Raw genomic sequence first — 11,032 nt, forward strand, 5'->3', positions numbered from 1 at the left:
ATCGTGACCGTCCATCGGGTCGCCGACTTATTGCCCTCAATGACCCCCGGATCGGCAATATGCATTGTCAGCCTCGTTACACGTTTCTTCAGTGAGTTTCTTCCCTTTAAAGGAATTTCCAACGAAAGTTTTTGATTGTTAAATAATCACAAGATGTAGTTGCATGCTCCGGGTGTGCATGCAAAAAACACACACTCAAGAACATTGGGGTTTGGAGTATTTTTAGATTTTTTTTAAACATATATATATATATATATATATATATATATATATATATCTTAGACTTAATATTTTCATAATCTCCTTTTATTCTTTCCAAAAATATTTCTTTTTTACATTGTCCAATGTATTTTGGTCATTACCTACCTCCATTGACAATCTTGTACACATAAACAGTTTGAAATAATAAAGATTTCAATCATATGCTAGTTCTCGATTCCCGAAAAATCATCAACTTAATTTATCAAAATCTTTCTTTTTGGTGCATGCAGTTTTATTCCCTGTGAAGTTTTGCCGCGGAAAGCACGTGTTCAATTTTCTTCTTCTCAGTTTGTTCACGGTCTCCATGAGCTTCACTGTGGGATTGACATGTGCCATCATAAGCGGTAAGCCAACTCCCCTCTCTCCATGAACTTTGTAAACTTGCAATTTTTTATTCTCGTTGATTTTATTATTCTCTGGTTGTTGTTGTGCAGAATGTGAATTGATTGGATTCAAATCAGAGATGCTTTTAACGATATCCATTTTTTATATATATTCACATATTCAAATTTGAATTCAGATTTGCAAACAGACAAAGAAAAGTCCCCTTTGAATCCTAATCCAAATATGATATGTGAGTCTGAATTTGATCCAGAAAACGTGAACCAATGAAAAAACGTTGGAAACCAGAAAAGACGTCAGGAAATAGGAAAATATGGAAAACTATTATACCCAGGTCCCTGTTTTTGCCTTCTATGCAGGGAAAGCAACGTCTATAGAATTCTAGGTACTCATATTCCCAACAGAAATTACATATGATATTCTTTACTACTAAAACACAAATAGTTTTAGAATGATATATCCTACTAAATTTCTCCATCACATGGGACAATTAAAAATATCTCATGCACTTAGATCCACTATATTCAATATTCATTTGCTCTGAAATAGGTCAATTGCTGTTGTAAACAACATGACGGTGGCTCAATCCTCTTGATAAACTAACCTCAGAAACCTTGGCCTTGGATAACCATTTGTACACTCCTACTTATAAGGCATGCACAGAAAAACTTGGACCATCCTTTTTGTCAATGCAACATATTATTGGAGGAAGCACACAAATAATAGAGAAACCACGCTGGAACAATCACAAGCCAACTCAAAAACTGCAATGTATGACTACAAAAGACTGGAACGACAGCTTAGCCACAACCAGCACCATTAATACTAACAATTATAACAACAATAACAATTTAAAACAGTCTGTTGAAGTCCTTGTTGCAGACAGTCCAACGTGGATTTCAGTCCTACAACAGACCCAAAAAAAACCATATATCAACTAGAAACCCTTTTAAATCGGAAATATCTTAGTTGTTTGAGTTTTTTTTATGCTTGATACAAAGGAGGGGTTTCTTTACAGTGATATTTTTTGTGTTTACTGGTGGAAAAGGAACCCTGAGGGTATTTCTCTATGTTGGTGTCATTCGAAAGATTCAGTTTGGAGTAGATCAAATCTATTATGTGGGTTTATGGATCGGTTTTATCTGAATCTTTGACGCCTCTTTCCTTGTTTTCTCTTCAACATGAGAAAAAAAACAACCCACTGCTGAAAATCAGACCCAAAGAGAGAAACATATCAATGAAGAGAAGGATTGTTGGGGAATAGATTGGCACGACACTAATACGAGATCTCTCATCTTCTCCCATAACAGAGAAAGCGAGAGAGATCAGACTGAGAGAAAACCTGCTATTTGCAGGGGAGTGATTAGGCATCTGTCCGTGGGGGAGAGAGAGAGAGAGACAGAGAAGGGCCCAAAATACCTGAGGTGTGGCTGCTGCGAGGAAAAGCAAAAGGTCGTTTGAGCTACGGTTGGGCCTGATCTTACCTCCTGCGAAGAAGAAGCTATGGTGATGATGATGAAGAAGAAAAGATGACGGTAAGCAGTGGCACATAATCAGGAATGTGAAAGGAAGATAGAGAGAGGACGGTGATGACAGGTGGAAAATGGTGGCTATGGCATTCAAAGACGTCCGAGAATCGGTGAGATGAGGATGCGACTGCGGTGAGGCTACAGTGGCACAGGCTTCAGGTTGGGCGAGAACTAACGGGCTTTTCCTCTTTCATCTTGGAAATCTCGTCATGAATATTGCGGAAACTTATTTCCCGAAACGAGCTCAACAGTTACTTTTTTCCATCCTACCTACGATAAAGATAAACAAGGATGGATTTACGATTTTTGAATTTTTTTTTTCTGACTTTACAGTCAATTTTCGAGGCATCAAATCAAACAGGCCTCAAAGTAAATCACGATCTGATCACGTATGGCGAGATTGAATACGACCATTTTCAGCTTGACCGAGCGCCTGCTCCGCTCGGTAATTCAATTAGAATCTCTGTCCAGCCAAGTGCATAAAAAATAATTTTTTGAGTGTCTTTTAATAATCATATATATATATATATATATATATATATATATATATATATATATAATTGGTATATCGGAAATCACATACTTTATGGGTAAAAGATGTACGATCTTAAGGATGATTTGTTGGAAACATATATTATCTTGATTATTTTATTAGCTGAAATATGTTATTTTAATAAAATAACAGATCTTGTAATATCAATATTTTGGTAATACAAAACTCAAGATATTTCATAACAATTGTAGTGTTATATATATATATATAGTCTCTCACAACATGCCGCATGATCCATTTTCATTGATGCATCACACAATATTATATCAACGGGCAGTCGTGATTGAAAAGAGGTATGGATGCCCCCCCAATCGTCCACTAGTATTCTATATCCACAAAAGTGTGGCCTACAATCCAACTATAGGTTTTTCTTCATGAACTGTACCATCTACCCTCGAATCGCCACATATCATCAATGTTACTTGAGTTAAATTCTGCAACTTTTCTTGTGAAAATTTCATTGAATCCTTTGTGTTGGTTGGAGCAGGCAGGGTCGTCCTCGAGGCTGCGAGTATAACGGTCTTGCTGGCTGTGAGCTTCACTCTCTATGTATTTTGGGCAGCAAGTTGGGGCAGTGACACCCAATTTCAAGGGTCTTTCCTCTTTTTTTCTTTGATGTCTCTTATTTGTTTTGGCATCCTCACGGTATGCCTACAACTAAAATTTTTCCTTCCATTTTCTTTTCATTTATTTTGCAAAGCGTTGAATTGTAGTTGTGTTTTGTTTTTATCAGATCTTTTTTCCCTACGGCAAAATCTCCCCAATAATCTTCAGCATTCTCAGGACAGTCATCTTCAGTGGATATATCATGCACGATACAAACAACCTCCTCAAAACACACGGCCGAGACGATGACAGTTGGGTTTCAATCAGTGTCCTTTATATGGACATCATCAACCTATTCCTCCACCTGCTCGAGTTGCTTGGGTCCGGTGGAAAATAAGTTCCTAAATGTGTTTGTGTATATATATAAGTACCCTTAAAAGTATTAAAGTATATATATATATATAGGTAAGGAATAGAAAAGAGTGTGTGTGTATGATATATATATATATGTATATATATATATGCCGGGCAATAAGTTCGTAACTCACATTGCTATATGTACACGACGACAATCTCAGAAGAAAGAACGTTGTTTGTTTTCAGTTATTGTTTTTGTTAGGGTCTTGAAAAGTGTGCGTTGTGCTCTTTTAAGTTAGTCTTATGAAATCGTGTGATCTTGGGAATCAAATTGGTGCGTTTTTGTTGTTATTCCTGTGATTGGTGATAGAATACCTGCATGTGATTGGTGATAGAATACCTGCAGTATAAACATGCATCTTATTATTAGAGATTGCAATCCCGGTCGAACAACCTTTTAAAAACCAATGTATATACAACGTCTAAAAACCAATGCTATATACAACGAGGGGCCAAGTTAGAAATTTTTTTATTAAAGAGAATTAGTAATAAAATTTTAATTTAAAATGTCAATACAAAAACAAGTATTTTATGTAGCCCACTCGTGGAAATTTATCCAGCTCGACAAAGTTCCCCATCTTTGTCAATGCAGCCCTAATATACAAGGAAATGTCCTTCCTTTTCTTTTCCTTTTGGCGGAAGTCTTTGAGCCATCGTCTAGCTTGGTTGGTCAGGTGTATGTATCTCGCCTAGGCAAGATTCTTTTTTTTCAATTGATTCTAAATACTCTGCATATTCGCCTCATATAAGCTACACCCGATCTTGCCCTTCCTTAGGAGCAAACCATAAATGCCATAAACAATCCAGGGCTAGCTTCAGGCTAGCTAAACTGCAACACCCATCAGTACATGAAAGAAATTAGGCCTCATTAAACTGGATGGCCGCCTCATGTCATGAGTACAATTGGCAGTTTGTATATCAAAGAAGCGCAAAGTTTTTCACAAGGATTTATAAGATTAGAACTTTTCCTTTACACATGTGATAATGGTGTTTCAGCGTTACAAAAAAATATATAAAGTACACCTTTACCCATCCAACCGTCCATAGCAAGAGAGGCCCACGAACTGGGAAACACTGCACAATGGTCTATTAGGAAGCTAATTGAGCGTTGTAACTGGTGCAGACATAAAAATGCACATCCCCAGGCATGTCTCTCAGAAGTTACCTTCAATGGGATGCTGGTGTTCTATTCCAAGACAAATAGTTTGGGTCTCCCAGACTCCTGCAAAGAAATCACCGTCAGATATCCACACAAACATGGAAAAGATATGCAGAAAGAGAATATCACAGCATGATGAATCAGTGAACCAGTACAGCAGGTAATTGTTCCTGCGACAGGTACAAAGAATAAACAAATCTGGAGGAACCAAAGTAACTGAAAAAAGAAAATGCGAGAATAAAGCACTCCTTTCCTGGTTCAGAAAGTCTTATTAAAATAACTGCTACTTTTCAAAAATATAGCAGCTCACATGAACTACCTGAAAGCCGTTCATGGTGCTCAAAGGCCTTCTTAATGGACAAGCAAAAATAGGGAGTAAACAAATACTGAAAGCCACCAAACCATAGAAATTGAAAACCACCTTTCAAGAAAAAAAGTTGAAAGATATTATCCGTAGATGTTCAAAGATAAGGTCGCTAATGCCTTGAATACTCGAGGAGGATAAACCTTTAAGCCATCAGAGTTACTTACAAATGTTATAAACGAGGTGCATAAAAGAAAACCAACAGTTCTCTGTGAATCTCTAGGTTCAAAGTGCACCAATTGAGCAAGCCCCAGCAGAATACACAAAGGCAATCAAATGTATAAATGAGAAATAACAATTTTACCAACCTTGGGTGGACAAGATATACCACAAGGAAGACCAGAGCCAAGAAGAAGCTCAACCCACCAACAGTAAGGTATGCCACACCAAGGAAGTCATTCTTTCCACCAAGCCAACTAGTAGTGGAAAGCACCAGCTTCTTCTTGCCACCAAAACTGTACGTGTTATAGTTGTTTTGTATGACCACATCTATCGTGGTACTTTCATTGAGATCAACATTTATCCTCCCATACAACTTCCTAAAGGTTGGCAAGGCTGCTGTTCGCATCCAGACAATAAGGTCTTCTTGCTCACTCAACTGCATGTACAGCATAAGGTTCAAGAACAGACCAAGCTTTCTGCAAAGCCCATACGCTAGGACGCAAAATTCTAGAAAAAAAAGGAAATGCACAATCAATAAAAATAAATAAATGCACAGCACATACAGGTATGCTTTCATTAAGTTTTGCACCGCCGATTAGACCTCCATTTTGAAAATTCTTTGGATAAACATCCTTTCCAAATTTATGATCACGATCACTCTTCCAAGATATGTCCTTTTTATTGACTTCCAAGGATTTGCTATTGATTGAAAACCCATATGTATCATTAAACAAGCTCCAAGCTATGAGACCACAAGGAACAATAGGAAGGCCATTTGAACCCTTAGCTTCAGGGTCGCAGTTAGTAGTAGTATTTTCATATTTCTTGCTCATCAACTGTTTGTCGTTCCTGCTCTTAACATACCTGAACAACCATGAATTTGGAAGTCAATAAATAACTGAACATGATAATAAAGAGATCCGATAAAAATATTATGCCCTACAGTAAACCACTGAAAGTCTGAAAGCAGTCCTGAAAAAATTGACCTTTCTTAATCATTTCTTAATTTCAGATTTTAAGTCTGCATGAACTTCTAATACAAACACTCTCAAACATCTTAAGGCAAAATTATTTCTCTCTCTCTCTCTCTCTCCAAGAGGTGTCAAATAGGCAGCCATGCACAGACCTGGAACCCTGCAAACTTATATGGGAAGCACTTCGTGAATTATCCTTTTATATTTTGGTCAATAGTTACAATTACTAATCTTCAAGACTCAAAGTGCAAGGGACTAAAATTTCAGCTAAAGGCATCCACAAGATTCTGCTTCAAAGGAATTCTACCTAAGACATCACTTTTCTGTAAATAATGGAAAATGCAACAAAGTAACAAACGAGGACCTGCGATGGTTCTGGTAGAAGTTATCCAGCTGATAATACACATAGACAGGTGCTTTCATCTTACTCGGCACCTGAAGGGAGTTCATTTAATTCACCATTATTATATTGAGAAAATAAAAATAAAAATTATAGAGGGGCAGAGTGGTTAAGAAGTTCTCACGGTCAACTTTGCAGTACAGGTCTTGTCAGCATTGCCATTTTGGATGAAACTAAGCTCATTCCCTGTCCAGTTACGAGGAACACAAGCAGTTTCATATTGGTACACGATTTCAACAACCTGAATCACAAACAAGATTCTATATGAAGGGGTAAAAAACAGAAAACATAAGTAAATGCTTTCACAACACAGGAAAAGATGATGCAGATCAAAGCTCAAAATTACTGTCTTACACCACGTGATGCAAACAATGAAGCAACTCCGATTGGAATGAAGATCACACCGATGAATGTGAAAGCTGTGATCACCTGTCAAACATAATGAAATGGTAAAACTTTCAGGTAAAGCTACCTGCAAACTAAACACAATTAAAGACAGCGACAACCTTTTTATTAGGAAGTAATGAGTCAACGACAAAAGACTGGATAAACTAAAAAGAAGTCTAACACTACAAGTAGCTGAGCTTACCCATCCTGGTGTCAAAATAGGTTTGCAAGCAGGAAGTTCTTGCTGAGTAAACCTTGAATCTGAAAAAAGCAGGAGAGTATATCTTTCCATCAGTAAGATTACCAATAGCAAACTCATCTTAAGTAATGGATTTCTACAAAACATTACCAAATATACATGATAAGCAACAAAACCTACTTTAAAGTTTAAACTTTAATGTTTAAAGTATTTAAAATGTATATTTGTGTCTCCAGATACTGAATTTAAAATTTCAAAGCAGCCCTCATGAAAGGACCTACTAATCTTAAACAGCTGGTTGGATTCTGAAAATTAGTTGGACCTTTCACCAATATCCAGAGGCCACACATGAAGCTACAATGTCTGAAACGATTGCCAATGAGAAAAATTTACAGATTCCCTGAAAAATTTGTGCACTGTGCAGTTTTCATTTCCCGACTGCGAACATGCCTTTATGATTAATTTTGACAACCATCTAAAAACGAAAAGCATCTTATGATTTCAAAACACATAAGATGCTTCAATTACTTTCTTGTCATATTCATATGAATTTTATATACTCTTCCTAATGCCTAATAACAGAAGAATAGCAAGTACCTACTCTAGTCACTCTGATATGACAGATCAAAGTAAACCACCCTATGGGTTTACATGTAACTAGGGAATTCCAAAATAACATCAAATATACATCAACACCTTTTCTCTTGTATTTCAATGCTCAATACATCTAAGAGATACCCTGGTCTGTACTTCCATACATGCAACTTCAGATCTTTGTAGTTAACAGTGCAACTATGCTGGGGCGAGGCGCTGGCTGTACCTACACACCTACATTGAGGTACCTACAAGATCCCCAATTTTTTATATTAACACTAAAAGTTCAATTTTTGTTCTATCTTCCAGCATATTGACCAAGTGTTGTCATTAAATGCCCACTTTGACATTTTCCTTTCTTTTTTCCCATATTTAACTTTTTCCTTTTTCTTTTGTTGAACAGGACTGACTAGCTTCCGCTATGTCTTTTTATGGAGTCCATGGTATATGCCTGACTAGTAATTTTATCTAGAGCTCTAAATGGGCATAAGATACTCATTGAATAGAAGATTTTATCTAGAGTTCTATATCACACTCTCCCCGATTGCGGGCACCTTCTCTATTATTTACCTCCCCTCTAATGGTCATCATGGTTACAAAAAATTCTTTACGAGCTCTAAGCTCAAGGGACTTACAAGTGAGCACTACACACACATACACACAGAGAAATATATTCGATACACAAGGAATTCAAGGTTCAAATATACAATATACCTGTAGCCAAGGACCAATTTCTCTTTTGATTTTTAGGTAAGATAGAAAATAGATAATCGAGAATCCAGCTTAATTGCAAGCAATATCGCTACTTTAGCCAACAAGCAATATTTCTAGTACTACTTGAAAAACTGCAGTCAAGCATAGTAGATGGAACTTGCAGATCCACATATAGATACCATAGCATCTTTAAGTTGTAATGCCATTGATAGATAAACTACTTCAGCACCATTATAGGAAATTCAGGCAGAGCATCCATTTATTATATATTAAAACTAAAAAGAGGAACATGTTCCTCCAGCAACAGCATGAATGGAAGCATAGGCTTGTATTTCATTTTAAGATAATCTTTCGCATCTTTTCATCACATGCTTTTTTGCCAAGAATGTCATGAAGATCGCACTGTTATACGACTGAGCCCCTGAATTGTTCAGGATTTCCTCATGAACTAGCCTTGTTAGATGATGTCTAATTTGTTCTCTACTTCTACAACCTAAAGGATGGAGGTAACACAGACAATTTGTATCTTGATATGGCTTCCAAGGAATCCAACAGATCGCACCTTTAGGATTTCATTTTGATTCCAAAATTATGCACATAAAACCTACCAACCATATTTTCCCAAATGAAAAGGTAAAATGTCCTGGTAATATGATTCAAATATGAACTTTTGTATCAATGAAGACATGCCTGTCAACAAATTTTTTACCACAAAGAAGGACTGGCAAGGCTCAAATATTAATTGCCACCATAACAAACAACCTCCAAATGAATACTTTTAATTTAATGTAAGTAATTCAATTGAACCTGGTACCAGATGACTTTGCTACTGGAGGTAACATGATGATGTAAAACAACACATCGGTCTCAAATAGCCTCTAATGCAAGGAGGAACGAAAAATCTAATCAACGTACAGTGATCATAAGGACTCTCACCAAAGATTAACTGGAATAACATAGCAATCTTAAAGACTGCAGAAATTTCTATCATGTTTTTTGAGTCATTACAAAATCACGTCCAATTGTATATGTGTTGTTGACCTACTCAACTAGTCAAACTAGTCCGTAGCCAGCTGACTAGTTCGTAGCCACATGGTTGGTAGGGCATAGGCAGCCGACTATTCACTACAAGTGAATGACTAATGTCTATATATATATTAGTTTTGGCAATTTAAAAGCTGCGCTTATATTATATTGAGTATTTTAGTAGACTGACTGAGATCAACCCAAAAATTAATCAGTCTCGACCAATTCCAATTATTCTTTCAAAGCCTTGGCTCATGTCCAACTTTGACAACTTAAGTTGTATGAGAAATCGATAAATCATGCCACATCTTATAAGCCGTTCACTTAAAATTTGAGCAACTTTATACGACTTGTTAAGCATATCTTTTTTTACACCAGAGCATGAAAACTAACCTGGAAGTTCCGTTTCTTATATCTAGATTCTAGACCAATCAATTAGTTGATCACGAAGCTCCCCTTATTCCTAAGCTGTCATATATCTCCAGAAATCGATAAGAAAGGAAAGGTTGCATTTTGGACTAGCCCATGAAATTCGATTCGCTTGATTCCAATACTTAGAAATACCGCAAATAAAATTAATAAATCATGTTATCGGAAATTCACTTATCACAATTATTTTCCACACTTTCACCGAAAGGCATATGGAACAACAATTTGCAAGTTCAAAACCTTTTTGGTATTACGTCCCATTCGCCTGATCTGAGCATTCCCAATTATTTTAGTCTTACCGTATCAGCGGGATCAATTTCTTTACTCGGTTCTTATGACCGATATAATGCCAAAGGAACCAAAAAAATCGCCAGGAAAAATATCATATAACCCTCCTGATGCAGGTTTCGTCATCTTTATTCTAATATCCTGGAAAATCAACAAATGATCCTCTCTAGTACAAATCCCAGACCTTTTTCACCTAAACCACCTACAGAAGATCAAACTCTTTCGTCCTCCATCAAGATAAAAGAAAATCGGCTGGAAAGAAAACAAAAAAAAAAAAAATCCTCCCACAAACCCTAGATTGCCCGTTGGAAACAATGATATCAGCAATAATTTCAAAACAGAAAAGGTCAGGAACATCACAGGCCAAATGAATTGTCAACGTAGAACAACAAAAATTCGAGGAATATCCCAATTAGAGCTTTTATGGCGGGAGAACTCACACTTAGGCCTCTTGGAGTTGCGCCTGGGGCCAGAGGGATCGGCCGCCCCGTTGCTCCCCGAGCTTGTAGCTCCTGACGCGCTCATCCCGCCCAATTAGATCTCCACCGAAATCTGAAAATGGGGAGAACGGGTGCTCGCCGGAAACACCAAGTCCCGGTCCCCGGCGAAGGAAGAAAACAGCAGAGACGAAATGAACGAATAAACAAGTACGACGGAGAGACAGAAATCGGAGATCATGGGGACTCTT

The 11,032-nt window shown here is 37.1% G+C and overlaps 1 protein-coding gene across 2 annotated transcripts; it reads right to left on the minus strand.

Annotated features, from left to right (window-relative positions):
* Positions 1–4,493: 4,493 nt before the first annotated feature.
* Positions 4,494–11,032, minus strand: LOC116259095 (ALA-interacting subunit 3-like). Of its 2 annotated transcripts, none has more exons than XM_031636732.2 (9): positions 10,785–11,032; positions 7,297–7,355; positions 7,062–7,136; positions 6,832–6,948; positions 6,672–6,742; positions 5,897–6,197; positions 5,480–5,769; positions 4,814–4,870; positions 4,494–4,722 (listed from the first exon to the last, which is right to left on the minus strand). In XM_031636732.2, the coding sequence occupies exons 1-8, from the start codon at positions 10,867–10,869 to the stop codon at positions 4,816–4,818; spliced, it is 1,053 nt and encodes a 350-aa protein (XP_031492592.1). In that variant the 5' UTR covers positions 10,870–11,032; the 3' UTR covers positions 4,494–4,722; positions 4,814–4,815. The 2 variants fall into 2 exon arrangements, with proteins under 2 accessions (XP_031492592.1, XP_031492602.1); XM_031636742.2 differs by having other exon boundaries at positions 4,494–4,734.

This window comes from Nymphaea colorata, chromosome 1, assembly GCF_008831285.2.
Source record: "Nymphaea colorata isolate Beijing-Zhang1983 chromosome 1, ASM883128v2, whole genome shotgun sequence".
NCBI classification, from domain to species: Eukaryota; Viridiplantae; Streptophyta; class Magnoliopsida; order Nymphaeales; family Nymphaeaceae; genus Nymphaea; species Nymphaea colorata.